Raw genomic sequence first — 17,199 nt, 5'->3', positions numbered from 1 at the left:
CGCTTTCAACCCTGCCGTTTATGTGGTGACCCAGCTAATTTGTGCATTTTATTTTTCTAACGGCCGCAATAGGGCAGTCGAGCGGAAAAGGTAAGAGTGAGACCGGTGGAATATATGTGCCGAGGACGTGACTTTTACCGGCCGTGTTAGCGCTGCTGGTGTGTTACTGGCCTTTCTCAGTGAAATGTACCGTTAAGTTTTATTTTAACCGGCCCTGTTAGCGTTAGCACGGCGTTAGCGTTAATGCGGCATGAGCGCTAGCTTAAACTCTTTCGATGTAAATATCTCGTGTTTCAAAGTGGGCACTTGCGGCTTTTACACAGCTGCAGCATATGTATGTACCAAATAGTATTTCCTTTACAAATGTACTCGGTGAGGCTTCTAACTAGGTGCGCTCTGTAGGCCGGGAATTACCGTAATTCCTTTGGGTACCACAAGTGGTACTCATACCGTGCACTGAGAATCACTGCCCTATATCGGTACTGAATACCCCACTTACCTGCTTTTGCCATTTTAATAATCATTGTATTTTTATTTTTTTAATTCTTTATACACATTAAGATCTCTCAGGGTGAAATTCAACAATGAATGATTTATTTATTAAAAAAAAAAAAAAAAAAAAAATCAATATCACAGTGAAGGCACGGTGCCTCAGCTTGTAAAGCATTGGCCTCACAGTTCTGAGGTCCCGGGTCTGATCCCGGCCCCGCCTGTGTGAAGTTTGCATGTTCTCCCCGCGACCCTTGCGAGGATAAGCGGCAAAGAAAATGGATGGACGGATATCACAGTGAATATTTGTCCTCCACAGCAAGAGTAAAAATGTGTTTGAAAGCCTCTTTTGGGGAGAACTTTGAGGGATTACATTTTTCCATCTGGAATTATTTGATCTCTCTCCAAAGATGAAATGTACAAGTAACTTTGTGTATCTGTCTTCAAGTATTTGTTTCAGGTATTTTATCAGGGCAAAAAAATAGGCTCCCACATAAGCCTGTAAATACGGTAATTTGCAAAAGCTAAACCGTGAATATCCGGCGAAAGATCAAATTTTGCTTCGGACCCTCATGGAAACTTCAAGAGTCGACAAGTTTCTTTGTACTACGAAAGCTCAGAAAAATACTTTACCCATTCGAGTCTTGGTCCTGGAGCGAGACGGGAGGCTTGTCGCTGAGTCGCTGCGGGGAAAACTGCGGGGAAGGCGAGCGCCGCGCCTCCATGGCGGCCGGCGTCCTGTAGGAGGAAGCGGGCGCCGGGGCGTGACGTGCGACTGCGCCGACTTGCGCTTTGCCGTCTGCCTCTTTAGCCTCGCCGCTCGGGGCGTGGCTTTGGGGAAGCGTCGACCCGTCGGGGCATCTGGGCGGGGGAGGCTTGGCGCGCTCCGTGACCCGAGAGCGGCTCGCCTCTGCCGCTCTGTGGTCGACCGCGGCCGGGGTCGTCGTGGAGAATCTGCGCACCGTCGCGGGGGGAGGCCGCTCGGACTCCGCGGGTTTCTCTCTCGCGTCGCAGTCCTCGAGTAAGCTGTGGATGACAAGGAAAAAAAAAGAAAAAGAAAAAGCTTTTTAATTACACACGGCGTAAACTATCATCTCCGGCCTCGGAGGCCGTCGTCTTCCTGTAGCCAGCAACCGCTGTGATTTAAAAAAAAAAAAAAAAGTTTTCGAGTCTCCTCCCTTGACTGGAGCTGCCAGGAATACTTCAGCTCCCGCAAAAAGCCTGCTAAAAAGGAATAAATAATCCTCCGGAGCGCTTTTAACTCTTACGAGGAAGTTTGTCTGGGAGCGCGGCACACGTGTCGCCAGTGGTGGGAAGCGACCGAGTACAAATACTTCGTGACTGATCTGAAATCCTGCACTGCCAGACATTTTCAAAGAAGAGTGCGAGAGTCATTCGAAATGGGAGACGTCCCTCGGCAAATGTTCTGCTTTGACAAACGAGCGTAAATTTGGGAAATGTCGGCAGTGAACTCACCACAACTCGCTTCACAACAAGCAAGTGGACGGCGATAAAACTAAAAACAAAACAAAAACAAAGAGAATTACAGGTCGTGTATTTAAATCCACCACACAACTTCGATTTTGAAATTCCATCCATTTCCAGAGGTGCTCATCCTCACAAGGGTCACAAGAGCCTTTGGAACTTTGGAAAGTCAAAATGCCATGGATGTGCTAAAAAAAAATAGTCTCGGTGTAAACCCACAGGTGTCAAACTCAAGGGCCGGGGGCCAGACCGGGCCCGCCACATGATTTTATTCGGCCCGCGACGCCAAACCTAGACTGTCAATTTTCGTGATTCTTGTAAAAATCTGTACCAAAATCTCAAATTGTCATACGTCATAAATGATAAAAGTTGAGATATTGCAAGCATTTTGTGTGTTACCACACGTGAATAGTTGAAAAAGACAACCGTTGATTTCTGATTCCAAAACTAGTTCATAAATTGATGATGTAAATATGATGACGAGATTAAATATTTTTGTTCACCAGTCATAATGGCCCTCTGAGGTAACATGCTAACATCAATCAGTCAGGGCCACGTAGATTGCATCGGCTCCCTTGTGAGCGCTTCCACGCAAACTCAATTAGGCAAAAGTCAAAATGCCATGAATGTGCTAAAAAAATTAGCAGTCTCGGTCTCAACCCTCTACATGATGAATATTTAAACAAACGGTGTAGAAACATAATTCTAAATTCATAATTTTTACAATTCTAACAGGCATATATATTTTATCCTTTATAAAGAATGATGTGAATGTATTCCTCGTGCGTCTTTCGGACTCTTTTATACTGGTCTCTACTGGCCAAGATTCTCACATCGGTAGAAGCACAATGCGGGGTTGGAACGGATTAATGGCATTTCCATTCACTTAGCTGGGGAATGATGATTTGAGAAACAAATGTGTAAATCATAAGCGTGGTTACAGGTCAAGGGACCATTGTACATGTTAGCATATCCATTTGTTACTTTTATTCAGAATCTGTACATCTTTTTTTTTTTTTTTTTAACCATTTATTCGGACCTGTGCTCAAGTCGAGAGTCCGAGTTCGCGTCTGTGTTTCACCAGACACGCTAACGTCAATCGGTCGGGGCCACGCAGATTGCATCGGTTCCCTTGTGAGCGCTTCCACGTAAACTCAATTAGGAAGCACTCGAGTGTACTGATTGTACAGTCACGAGATACAGTTTGGGTCGACTTGCAGACAAACGCGCGCTGTCCTTCAAGCTTTCACATAAAATTGCCATAATAAAATATCTTGGCGCGGCATCACGCACATTAACAGAGAACCTATCAAAGCCTTCTTAAGGTGAACTTCGGTTAATTACGGGGGATACATAATTCGGCAAATATACCCCACTTTATGAATTTGAAATGTAATCCCAGTCCCTGAGCAGCCACGAACTTCACCGTAACAGAAACTCTGTTCCGATCTTGGCCACTCGACGGATAAAGTCGACTGTATTTTTCTTTTTGAGTACAAAGACAATACTAATAATAATTTAAAAAAGAAGTTGCACCACTCACCCGAAAGGACATTTTAGGCACGTCATCTCCGTCGCGACGCAAGTAACAAAGTAGTGTAGCCATGTCCTCGCTACGCCTGCATCGGTATGAAAAAGTGGGTGGAGCGCGACTGCCGCATATCCCGATGACAACGACTGTTGTCGTGCAAAGACACACAAGAGGGTTGCTCAAGACGAGATACTCTACAGTCTGACGGACGGTTTCACCTGTGTGCGTGTCGGGGGGGGGGGGGGGGGGTCGAGAAAAACCAATGACTCCTGAATAACTGGTTCAATGCGCACCGAGGCACCAGGACCACGTGACCGGGACGCGTTCTCAGGGCACTAGAGAAGAACCTGGACCGCTTGACACAAAGCGGCACCGCGGAGACGGCGTGTGTTGACACAGCTGTGGCGAAAAAGGCCGTCAACGCCGCGTTGCCCCCCCCGTCGGATTATAAAGCCGTCACTGTTCCTCCGCGAGGGGAGGAATCAATGAGCGACCGGCCGCCATCTCTTTGACAGATTTGTTTCGACTCTTGCGGGCGTTTGAAAACCGAAGATAGCGCCAGCCCGCAAAAACATAACCTCCTTACGAGAGATGATAGTGACCAAAGAGATCTTGAGAGGAAAAAACGGGAAAATGCTAAATGCTAATGCTAAATACAATTGCACGTGAACATGTTCAAATCAGCGACTATCAACCGGATTACCTTGAGGCAGAGTTGAGTGGCCCAGCAGGTTGATCGTCCATCTGGGAAGTTTGCTTTTCCGGTGTGGGACACGCAGGGAGAGGAGTGGTCTACGAAAAACAGCAGCGCCGTCTTAAAAAGACTACATTTTTGTTTCTGCCTTGGGAAACTGATGATGAATGAGAACGAGCGTAATTGCAGTCAGCCTGAAGCTGAGGTGTGTCGTGAAGAACAAACTAAAAGAACTATTTTTGGAACCCTCGCTGAGAAAAACTGATCCTTACCTGTCCGTAGAAGTCAGCAGAGGGCGAAGATCGGGACCTTTCATGGAAACAGGCAGGTTTCATCCTCTCCTCCGAGCCAGGATCCAGAATGTTGTCGGCGGACCGGAAGCGTCCGGAGGCCCTCGCTTCTGGAGGTTTCTTCTGAACGTTCCACCTGGCCTCGTACTCGGCAAAGGTGCCTAATCGTTGCTGGTCCACAACGGAGTACCTCGGACCACTCTGGGGGTCGTCCCTGCTTCTCGTCCCTTTCTGCGTGGTTTCCATTTCGCCGGGAAAACCCCGGACCGTGGAACTGCCGGGACTCGGGTCGGTCAATTTCCTGCCTTGTTGGTCTCCAGTGGAGCTTGTGCTTTCTTCTTCTTTTACTCCGACTTCATGTATTTTGTCCGGTTCGGAGTAGGACCTGACCTTCTTTTCTGCTGCAAAGCGCTTTCGTCCACCGATGCGCAGAGGCCCAGATTTACTGGTCCCGGCCTCTGAGACTGTTGGAAGAGGAGTGACATCTTTCTTAGACACCGCTGAGGACGGGTAAGTGGATTTGGCTTCGGCTGACGGGTGTTCCACCAACACAGGCTCCAGATCTTTCCTCCTAAAGGAAGTCGCTTTGAGAACTCGAGCTTGTGCTTCCTTCAGATTATCCTTGTAGGTGTTTGTGAAGGGGCCGTCTGCCAACTTGGCGGTGGAGCTCTGTTCGGACTGGTTCTCGTCGGGAAGAGTCGCCGCACTCTTGCTCTTCTGCAGCTTGGCTCTCCTCATCTGGATTTCACTCTTTAAAGTGGTGGCAAAGCGCTCGTTGCGTCGCATCTGTTTGGACTCGACCGTCTCCTCCTGTTTGGGGCCTTTTGAGACCTCGCCCTTGGCATCCATGGACAACGAATGGAGCATGGGCGTGGCCTTTGGGCAGATCTTGTCGCTGGCCTGGCTGTGGTGTCTCGTATCTTGTGGGAAATCTCTGTGGTGCAGAGGAAGGGACCGCCGCTGGTCAGAGAGTCTGATCGGGGGACGCGTTGTGTATGGATCCTCTTCATTTTGTAAACTTTGTCCCCTCTGGTTCCTTAGGTCGTCACCAATGGCTTTAGGGGGCGAGGTGCCTAGAGGAGAGGTAACGTGGTATTTGCTGTATCCATTCGTTTCTCTACCATTTGAGGAGTTTTTGAGCTGTTGTGGAGAAAGATGATACTTTGCTTTGGTGACTGCTTTTGGGCTAAGAGAATTTTGCTCATTTCCAGTCTGGGTCAAGTTGAGGCTAGCGGAACTTCTCCTGTCCTCTGGTTTCCCCGAAGTAGGCTGACAGGTCGTGACGCAGTAGTACCGGCTATGCCCGCTGCTGTCATTAATGGGGTCTTTGGGAGCGATTGCTTGAGATGTGCTTAGATTCCTCCGATGGTTCTGGCCGGTGGGTTGAGCTGAACCATTAGTAGGGAGGTCCTGCATGCTGGAGAAGTAGCCCCCAACATTTAGTGGCTTGGGAGCCGTAGCGGGAAACCGCTGTGCGGGAAAAGTGCTTTTGTCGGCATGGTGTCTATGATGTGCGGGCGGACCTTGCCGGACATCACAGCTCGAGAGGGAGTGCTGCTTGTTTGAGCCGAACTGCCCGTGGGAGTAAAAACTAGCCCTGTCGTTTTTCGGCGAAGGGTTCTGGCCACCGCGATCGTCAACGGAGGGCTTTCCCGGCATTCGTGAATTGGGCTCAGGGTTAGCCATGACGAGCCCCCGTTCCTTGGTGGCTGCAAAACTGTCACTGCGTGCCGGCGGGGGCGGCGGCGGGGGCGAAGGGGAGGTGGTCTTCTTTTTCTCAGGAACGTGCCATACCGGTCCATAACTCGTTCTACCTGAAGTAGAGTGGTGGGAGTCAACCTGGTCGTCTGTCTGGGGGGCGTCGCAGCCTCCCGGCATCTGAAAGTACGTCAGCCTGTCGTCCTGTTTGACTCCCTCTGTCGTGGTTTGGCCCGTCCTGCCATTGACCGGTCTCACTCCGGCATCCCACTGGCTGACTTTGTACAGGACGTTCTCCGTGGAGGCGCCGTTGCTCTTGGAAAGCGTGAAGTCCGGAGTGCCCGAACTCGTGGAGAAGGAGCTGTACGCCGAGTCTCGTTTACCGCCGCCGCTGAGGTGCTCCGTGCTGTTATTGGACTTGGTAGGGGACAGCTGACCGGCCAGGTATGGTTGGGGGACATGTTCTAAGCTGTCCATGCTTCCGAGAGAGCTGAACTGATCGGAAACCCTGCAGAGGTTGGTTTGCTCCCAACCGGAGGAGAGGTCGGTCGATGATGAACTGCAGGTTAAAAAAAAGAACCGGCGGCGAGTGGCAAATTAGAAAGCTGAAGTCTTCCTTCAGACGGAAATTCATAAATCAACACGTTCCACTTGCTACGCTCAAGTGTGACATATCATAGCTGCGCGTTTTTGCAGAAAAACTAATGGTCGCAATTAGCCTAATAAAACATTCCGCTGAGAGCGTTGCTTTTCTTGGTGGCGTAGGCCAGCATTCTTGGAAGTGCCACTGGCGTTCCGCAATCGCCAGCAACGTGTCAGCGGAGAGATACCGGAACGGTTTGGCTCCTTCAAAGCACTAATACGTATTTTAAAATACTGTAGGAATATTGAAACGTTTTCCAGGCCTTGCAGCCTGCCACGTGTAACATGTGCATTCTTTTCATATAGTTATGAAATCCTACATGAAAATTCAAACTTTTAAAATGCAGTTTTTACAGGAACTTCAACACCACCCCCAAATCCCTTTGCTGTTTCGTTGGCAGTTGTATTAACATTGAGAGGTGCTTAGTTCAATCAAGAACTCCGTCTCTTTAAGAGAAGCGAAAAAGTCCGTACCTCGCATCGTACGAGGTGTGCCACACTCCCGCCGAGGGCGGAGACGGTTGGGTTTTGGCTGACTCGGACTGGCCTTCGGTGAACTTAGTGGCGTGCCAGGAGTGCGGCCTGCTTATGGGTTCACTGCGCCTGGACACAGAAGAAAACAAAAGTCAATTTAGGGACCTTGCAACAAAATTTAAAAAAAAATAACAAAAAAAAAATCGTATTTAAAAAGGAATTATTCCAGCAGCTTGTTGGAGTTTAAAATTCAGTTTTTAAGAATAGCAATGGGGCTAAATGTTACCAGCTACCTAAAACCGATTTTCCACTGCTCAGTAACAGCTCGGCTGTACTTTGGTTTCTGGTTCTCCGCTTCACAAAAGTACGGCGGGAAATTGCAAAAAAAAAAAAAAAAAAAAAAAAATCTGCATGAATTCATCAGTGTGAATGAGATCCAAACAAAGAAAAATGGAGGGAAACAAGTATTTACGGATCTGAATGGTCCTTATCCGAGAGGAGAATAAGGGCAAAGCTGCCAAGTGGAGTGGATGACAGTATATTTGGGGGGCGTCCAGGGCCAACTCAGACCGATGATTTACCTCTTCAGTTTGCCATGCTAATGAAATATATTTTAGCCAAGAGGAGACTAAGGGCACATTTGAAGAACTCAGTTGATTGCTTTGAATTATTTACATTGACTGCAGCAGCTGGAAACGAAAAGTGTACGTTTTATTTTTGGAAACTGCAGAGTGTAATACTGGGGTGTCATGTGAAAATTACCATAATTTCCGGCTATAAGGCGCGGTATTTTTTATTTTTTTTTCAACAACTTTCAACCCTCCGGTTTATCCGGTGGTGCGGCTAATTTATGCCTTTTTTCTTATGGCCGCAAGTGGTCACACGAGTGGAAAAGGTAAGAGTGGCATCGGTGGAATTTATGTGCCGAGGAAGTGACTTTTACCAGTATGTTTTTTTACAACCAGCCCTGTTAGTGCTGCGCTAGCGCTGTGCTAGTGTGTCGCTGCTGTGTCTCAGTGAATTTTACCGGTATATATATATACACATATATATATATATTTTTAAACAGCGCGTTAGCGCCACGCTAGTGTGTTGCTGCCGCGTTCTCAGTGTATGCCACCGCTGTTTTTTTCCAGACACTTTCAACCCTGCGCTTATGCGGTGAATTTATGCATTTTTATAACGGCCGCAAGGGGACACACAAGCGGAAAGGCTAAGCGTGAGACCGGTGGAATATATGTGCCGTGGAAGTGACTTTTACCCGTGTGTTGTTTTTTTTTTTTTTCCAACCAGCCCTGTTAGCGCTGCACTAGAGCTGTGCTAGCGTGTGGCTGCCGTGTTACTGCCGTGTCTCAGTGAATTTTACCAGTATGTTTTTTTAACGGCCCCTGTTAGCGCCACACTAGTGTGTTGCTGCAGTGTTACTGCCGTGTCTCAGTGAATTTTACCAGTATGTTTTTTTAACGGCCCCTCTTAGCGCCACACTAGTGTGTTGCTGCAGTGTTACTGCCGTGTCTCAGTGAATTTTACCAGTATGTTTTTTTAACGGCCCCTGTTAGCGCCACACTAGTGTGTTGCTGCAGTGTTACTGCCGTGTCTCAGTGAATTTTACCAGTATGTTTTTTTAACGGCCCCTCTTAGCGCCACACTAGTGTGTTGCTGCAGTGTTACTGCCGTGTCTCAGTGATTTTCTGTGGCTGTTTTTTTCCACACGTTTTCAACCCTGCGACATATGTGGTGATGCGGCTAATTTATGCATTTTTTTTTCTAACAGCCGCAATTGAGCACACGAGCAGAAAAGGTAAGAGAGAGATCGGTGGAATACAGTATATGTACCGAGGAAGTGACTTTTACCAGTATGTTTTTTCAACCGACCCTGTTAGCGCTGTGCTAGCGTGTGGCTGCTGTGTTACTGTCACGTCTCACTGATTTTTACCGGTATGTTTTTTTTTTTTTTTTTTTGTAAACAGCCTCCGTTAGCGCCGCGCTAGTTGGTTGTTGCTGTGTTACTGCCGCGTCTCTGATTTGCTGCGGCTGTTTTTTCTTTTTTTAAACCAGCCCTGTTCGTGCTACCGTGTTGTTGTTGCTATGTTGAGCTAAGTTTAGCTATTAAAACTTTGAAAACTCTTTTAGTTTACCGTCTTTCTTGATAGATATCTCTTGTTTCAATACGGCACGTGCGGCTTATGTATGTACCAAATGGTATTTCCTTTACAAATGACCTGGCTGAGGCTTATAATCAGGTGCGCGCTGTAGGCCGGAAATTACGGTAATTTTACTCAATTGTCTGAAATTAGTTTTATTCGATTCAAATTCGATTTATGGCTGTCAGCATTGCACTAGTCTGCCATCCTTCTTTTCCTAAAACAAAAAAAAACAACTTTTGATCTTCCACTTTCCATAAAAGCAGTTGTGTTTTCTTAAATATTGTGTATTTTTGGTACACATCACTTTGTGGACTTGCAAATCTTTTGTTATTCATTGGTAAATGAAGAGCTTTATGAAGATCAATTAAAAAATTAAGAAATTTAAAAAAAAAAAGATAAGCACTTTGCATTTTGTTCCTTTTCTTTTCCCACTGTGAAATCAAATCAACATTAAAACCAAGGTATGTATTGAAATTTGATTTTTTGGGGAGAAGCGTTTCCACCTCAACAAGATGAGCAGTGGAAAAGAGGCATAAAAAAAAAAACACGAGTGGGTGTACGAACTATGCTGCTTGTCACATCCCTTTAAAAAAAATGTATAATATCACTGACATCAACGGATGGAGGCTTTCCGTGGGAATTATGGAACGAACACGGAATTGACACATTTGCATGTTTTGCTTTTAAACTCCCAACAAAATTCACAAAAAACATTTCCACCCCTTTTTGCAATCCTCACGTCGCTTCCCTGATGAGTCGCTTGTCAGGTATCGACTAAAAACCTACCCCTCCCTCCCCCACCCCCCACGCCAGAGATGCACGTCAGGTCCACAGTGGCGACATACGTCAAAACCACAACCAGTAAAACCTCCGAACATGCTCTACACGAGGAATGAAGCTAGCGACAATCCACATGCCGGAGAGGAAGGCTACAAGTCGCTACGGAAAAAAAAAAAAAAAAAAAAAAGGACAGAAGCAGCGGATAAAATGATATATAAAAAAAAAAAGATGAATGCGGGAGGAGGTGGGTAGTGGTGGGTATGCGGCGACATGAGGGTTAAGCTACTGGATGACGCCACGGAACCGTACCTCATGGAACTTCGCAAAATCTTGGTAAGGAAGCTTCGGGCCACGTGCACGTCATTCTCTGAGGGCATTTTGTGAGCTACAATGTCCACCATTTTCATATTCCTGGGCAGCAGTGGAAGGAACACACACACACACACACGGAGAACTCAGCAACAATCGCGTCGGCGGCATCGCGGGACGTGTGCGGGTTGCGGAATTGCACTTTTTTGGGGTTTTTTTTTTTTTTTTTTTTTGCTCATTCGGAGAAAGAATCCCCGCAATCGTGATTCCCAAATTGCGGATAAAGTGGGTTCCGTGATGGTGCGAGCAGATTCAAACAAATGGATCTCAAATCATCTTCCCCGTCAACACGCGAATGCCCCGGCAATTTCTGCTTCTTTTCAAATATATTTCTTTAATGTTTAAAATGTTGACCTTTTTATATACCTTGATGAATGACATCTTAATAGCATTTGAAATAATTTCATTGAGAAAAATGTGGTTGCTAGTGTACTTACTGTACTTCTACAGAAACAATACGGTATTAATAAGTGCTACAGCTCCCTCTGCTGGGCCCGACCGGTGCACGAAATATTTCCCAGTCCCGGAATGTCGACTGACTCAGCAAAGATAACATATGTCCATCATGGGACTCGGAATTATGTCAACAGAACATATGGTCCGCAGGGGAACATGAGCAGCGTGGGGGGGGGGGGGGGGCTTAGTGATGGGAGAATCTCATCCGCTATCAGATCAGCCACTTCACCCCTTTGCAGCAAGCTGTCGTCTGCCCTCCCGCTTCGCCTTCCTCTCCTTGAAGCTTCCAATAATTCCATTTAGCAGCCAATGACCCGATTTGGGGAAAGACGCCGACTCGACAGTACCTTGACGTATATCCGACTAACATCACATCAACTTTGGTAACGTGAAAAAAAAAAATGGGATAAAAAAAAAAAAAAAGATGAACGCTTTCATTTTTTTAATTGTTATACTTTAAAAAATATTTTTATATTATACATACATACAGAGGAGTGATGTTTTGTTTTTCTTATTTAAAAAGACATGATCCAAAAATTTTGGGCGTGACTGAGTGAACAGAGTTCAGCTCAAGCTAGGTAGCGAAAATCACGGCTAGCTGATTAAAAAAAAAAAAAAATGTACACCAGGGGTGTAAAACTCATTTTTGTCGTGGGCCACATTTTACTTCTGGTTCCCCTCGGAGGGCCGTTGTGACTGCGAAATCATAAAAATCTTTAACCGCCTCATCAAGTTTACATGTGAAATTTATGAACTCGTTTTGGAATCAGAAATCGAGAGGAATGGGGTTTTTCAACTATTGTTGTTTGGTTACACAAAAATGCTTGTAATATCTCAACGTTACCATTTATGATATGACAATTTGAAATTTTGGTACAGATTTAAACAAAAATCCTGAAAGTTGATACTTATGATTCGTCTCCGTGGGCCACAAAAAAAAAAAAATCACGCGGCGGGCCGGATCTGGCCCCTGGGCCTTGAGTTTGACACCTGTGATGTACACACCCGCGCAACCTCTACTTACATTTCTGCCAGCGATGTATTGAATTGTATAATATTTCAAATTAATATCAACTATTGAACTTGCCTGCATCGTTAATTTGCTAAAAAGAAGACTAAGCACTAATATTGTAACGTCCGAAAAAAAAAGACACAGGATGCCGTTGCACTTTGCTAAATTGAGAAGACTTAAGCTGTTCTGTGTGTTAAATCTGTTCTATGCTTTACATTTTGTCCTTAATTTGAACCTGACCGACTGTGACCTCCAAACTATTAAGGTTCCGTACAAGTGATTTCTGTTGTAAAAGGCCCGTTTCACTGTACGGAACTCAAGTTGGGTAGGCATATTTTTTAATGTAGTAAATTGTTTTGAAAGTTTATCTACAATTTGGGGCAGCACGTTGGAGAAGTTGTAAAGTGTTGGCCTTACACTTCTGAGGTCAAGGGTTCGATCCCGGCCCTCCCTGTGTGGAGTTTGCATGTTCTCCACGGCCGTGCCTGCGTGGGTTTCCTCCCACATTCCAAAAACATCCAACATTAATTGGACACTCTAAATTGCCCGTAGGTGTGATTGTGAGCGTGGCTGTTTGTCTCAATGTGCCCTGCGATTGGCTGGTGACCAGTTCAGGGTGTGCCCCGCCTCCTGCCCGTTGACAGCCGGGATTGGCTCCGGCACTCTCCGTGACCCTCGTCAGGATAAGCGGCAAAGAAAATGGATGGATGAAATATTATACAATTAAAAACATCACTGGCAGAAATGTAAATCGAGGTTGCACGTGTGTGTACATCACAGCTATCAAACTCAAGGCCCAGGGGCCAGATCCGGCCCGCCGCATGATTTTATGTGGCCCGCGAAGGCAAATCATATGCATCAACTTTCATGATTTTTGTTCAAATCTGTGCCAAAATTTCAAATTGTCATGTCATATAAATGGTAACATTGAGATATTACAAGCATTTTTGTGTTACCAAACAACAATAGCATTAATTAGACACTCTAAATTTCCCCTAGGTGTGATTGTGAGTGCGGCTGTTTGTCTATGCGCCTCCTGCCCGTTGACAGCTGGGATTGGCTGCAGTACTCCTGCGACCCTTGTGAGGATAAGCAGATCAGAAAATGGATGGATGCATGGATCTCCAACTTGACCGACCTTTTCACCATCATTTTACTTCATCACGTAGAACTGATTGTGTTTAACTTTTACTTTGGTAATTTCTATTTATCGAATTTTTATGTGCAACACATTTTAACTTAATCTCTGTTTAAGTATTTTTTTTAATTTTATTTCCTATATTAAATTGCAGAGGCTTCCAATAATAAGTATACATTGTAGATTTAATGATGGTGGTACTTGTGGAGTTTGTCTTGGTGACTTCATGGCTTGTTCAGTGTTGGCGGACATGCGGCAACTAGTTTCTAGAATGAGAACGTCATTAAAAGTCTGCGCAATGTTGCAACGGTCAAGCATTTCGGACAAAGCTTTGGACTCCGATTTGGCTCGGAACCGACAAACAAAAGCGTTAGCTTCGCTCGGTTGTGCCCTTGCGGTTTCCTCAACTGAAGGCCTTCAAGTGAGCCGATGACATGGCGGTGGCATGACGGTTGAAAATGTTTTTAAAAAGACAGCCAATTTAAAAAAAAAAAAAAAATTGGGACGGGAGGAAAGACTGGATTAGAGTTAAAAGCTTGTAGAGAAGACAAAGAAACAGCCAGCTCGGCGGACCTCCCATCTCCGGCGTTTCTGGGGCGCTCGCAGGCAGCCACACATGGCGCCGGCCATTGGTATGCAAATGAGGCCGGCTTTATTAGGCCTATCGTCAGGGCTACAGCTGGGCGGCCGCAGATATGCTCAGAAAAGTGAGTCGGTCGGGACGCGGCGCGAGGGGGGCGAACGCGGCACAACGCAATCGTCACTTTTTATCGTTAAGTGTGCACGGACGGGGTTGGAAAACGTCCCAAAAGTTAGCATGGAATTTCCGTGATATTTAACACTATTGTTCAATTTATGCTCAGAAAAGTTTTGGTGGAGGGGAAAAAAAAAACATGCTCGCCAAACTGTGGAGCCTTAAAATTCAAGTGATCCGACTGACCATCATTTGGGAGTTTATTTGCTTTACTTGCGGGCAAGTTTTGCGATACAAGAGGTGGCAGTGAATTTAACTCAATTTTACAACAAAGTTTGGCAAATAGTAAACAATTCTTCCAAAAAAAAAAAAAAAAAAAAAGGCTACAAGCTGTTTATTGCCAAAGTTTGTCAATATAAAGAAATCAAATTGACTTTTGAAACGAGAACATACGTTAAGATGACACATCTGTTTAGCTTAATGCTAACAAACAAGGCAAAACGCCACAAACAGGCGAATGAATAGGATCAGTGTTGTAACCCCCAAGCCACGGTTCTGAGAACACTAACGGTGGTGCAACACATGAAGATGATAACATAATACACCCACATTTTGTATCCTCTCTGAAAACTCATAACTGGATCTTACTTTGAAACGTAGCGATGTTTGTCTGCATTATACGGCTATTTCTGGTGTCACAAGGCGCACACCAGAAGTAGCCGCACAACCTCCATTGAATTGAATCAAGAAAATGTTGTAAAAATGGTTCACTTCTCTACGTTCTATTTGGTTGTAGCATTTTTGAACACTTTCATAAAATGAGATTTATACAATGCTTTTTTTCATATCTAAAACAGTTTTTTTGTGTGAGGCCGGAACGCATTAACTGCATTTCCATTCATTTCAGCAGGGAAAGATGATGTGCGATACAAATGTTTTGAGTTTGAGTTACCATTTAGCCAGAAAAATGACATAAACACTTTGTTTTCTTTCATATTATTATTGTATTTACTAGTCAGGCCCTTGAGATTACGATCTTATGAGCCAGACTGATTCCGATTACTGCAGACGTATTCATTGTGTCTCCAACATAGAACAAAAAAGATGATTCTGATGTTGTTCCTAATATACGATTATCACCTAGCAACAGAAAATGTGTTAATATTTACAGATATAAGCCCTTCAAAACACACGGTAAAGATTAATTTGGGTCGCAAAGGCTAAATCTAGCTGATCGTGGCTTAACCTAAATGAAGGCCGACCTCCCGAAATAATCATAACAATCGAGTATCGGGGTCATAATCCCAATACGGGCTAAACTAAAGTTTGTTTTGAACTCACCAAGCAGGAGGCCAAAGGATCCCAAAGACGACTACGTAAAGAGCGACTTGCTCAGTCCAAAGACGCAAAGCAGGGCCGCTCAACGGCCACCCGCAAACTCCCTGAAATCTCCACCGTCATTTTTAAAAAGTGGAGACTTCCGTCGCGAGTGAGGAGTTTCTTACCCGTGGAAGAGAGAGAGAGAGAGAGAGAGAGAGAGTGGAAGAAGAAGAAGAAGAAGAGGAGGAGGAGGAAGGAGGAAGGCTATTGTCCAAGACAGTCCCCCTTGCTGAGGTTCTGAAGCCTATTGGCTCACAAGTGGCTAATACGCTAACGCTGAACCCCCCCCCCCCCCAGCTCATGTTGAGAGACGGATGTGCATTTCTCTCATCGCTATGGCAACCGGTCGATCTCCAGGGCGCACCCCACTCGGCGAAAGCCCGGCTAATGAGCTTTGCAAGGACTCAGGACGACGGCGACGGAGCGGGGCTAGCGGTTAGCAACCCTGCGGTTCGAATCTCGGCTCCGGGTTTCCTGTGTGAACTTTGCGTTTCCTCCACGCGCTTGCCTAGTCGGTTTTAATGCTCCACAACGACCTTTGGGGCGTGACACTGACTGGTCGCCAAACACGGGTTTCTGCCTTGGTCTTGAATGAAATTAGTCCATTTTCTTCATCAAGGTAAATTGCCGTTTAATTCCAAAGTCGCGGCTTTGTAAAGTAAGGGAGAATTGGTACATGGGCGGGGGTGGGGGGGACCAGCTCAAGCAGGATTTTGGACAAATTTCCAGCATCCACGATCAAAAACTGCAAACGCCCATCATGGCACTTTTGGAGAAGGAAAAACAAGCCGGTACCCGTTTGACTAACCTCAGTTCTGTCCGTCTCTTTAGATTCCAACTGAGCCAGGGACAACAACAAAAAAATGTCCAATATAATCCATCATCCATTTTCTTTCCCAGCTTATCCTCACAAGGGTCGCAAGGAATGCTGGAGCCTATCGCAGCTGTCAACGGGCGGGAGGCGGGGTAGACCCTGAACTGGTCGCCGGCCAATCGCGGGGCACAGAGACAAACAGTCGCAATCACAATCACACCTGTGGGCAATTTAGAGCGTCCAATTAATATTGCATGTTTTTGGGATGTGGGAGGAAACCGGGGTGCCCAGAGAAAAGCCACGCAGGCACGGGGGAGAACATGCAATCTCCACACAGGCGGGGGCCGGGATCGAACCCGGGTTCTCAGAACTGTGAGGCCGACTCTTTACCAGCTGATCCACCGCGCCGCCCGGTCCAATATAAATATTAATCAAATTTAAAAAAACTGACCGTTTTCCAACAACGATTGTCAGCGACTGCACTGACCACACAAAATGGGTTGCAAGTTCGTCACCTGAACGTCCTCCGCCGCAAAGCAATGAATTCGGCGTAGCGCATTCCAAAGATGCTGCGTGGGCTTATTAAAAAAACAAAAAAACCTGCTGTGTCCGCTCAGCTTTTCCAGGTAGAACTGGATGGTGGACCGAAGCTCTGTAGGATACGAGGCCTTAAAACGTAACCACGAAAACCACGCCGCGCGCCGCTATAACGTCGACAAACAAATGCAAGGCCATGATAAATGCACTTCAGCAAAAACGCCAGAAGGGGGGGCCCAACCGCTGCAATGCATGACGAGAGCTCGCGCGTTGTAAAGTTTTAATGATTCCCAGAGTTGCTTGGATATGGTGGGAGGGAGAGAAAGAACGAGAGAGGTCTGAACTAAAGCGCTAAAGAGTGAAGGGCAAGGTAAACGTTACGTCAGCGTCAATTACATGTTTGGGCCTTTGGGGGGCAGTCAAGGGCATCGTCGGATCTTTACGACAATCCGGTTTATCGGGAAAGGACCCATTGGAAAGGGGGGGGGGGGGGCACGGTGGGTCAGCTGGAAAGTGTTGGTCTCACAATCCTGAGGTCCCGGATTCGATTCCGGACCCGCTTGTGTGGA

General features: G+C 46.1%; 1 protein-coding gene across 3 annotated transcripts in view; it reads right to left on the bottom strand.

Moving 5' to 3' along the window:
* Positions 1–17,199, bottom strand: part of shroom2a (shroom family member 2a) — a 44,890-nt gene that overhangs the window by 6,257 nt on the left and 21,434 nt on the right. For 2 of the 3 annotated variants that reach the window (XM_061824291.1, XM_061824289.1), the window contains exons 4-7: positions 7,304–7,432; positions 4,472–6,746; positions 4,209–4,297; positions 1,123–1,515 (exon numbers count right to left, since the gene is read on the bottom strand). In XM_061824291.1, the coding sequence (XP_061680275.1) occupies positions 1,123–1,515; positions 4,209–4,297; positions 4,472–6,746; positions 7,304–7,432 (2,886 nt within the window). Of the gene's footprint in view, positions 1–1,122; positions 1,516–4,208; positions 4,298–4,471; positions 6,747–7,303; positions 7,433–10,539; positions 11,103–17,199 lie in introns of those variants that run through there. The other variant, XM_061824290.1, reaches the window with a different exon arrangement.

The sequence above is a fragment of the Syngnathoides biaculeatus genome, chromosome 7 (assembly GCF_019802595.1).
Source record: "Syngnathoides biaculeatus isolate LvHL_M chromosome 7, ASM1980259v1, whole genome shotgun sequence".
Lineage (NCBI taxonomy): Eukaryota > Metazoa > Chordata > Actinopteri > Syngnathiformes > Syngnathidae > Syngnathoides > Syngnathoides biaculeatus.
This window is presented reverse-complemented; position numbering and strand designations above follow the sequence as displayed.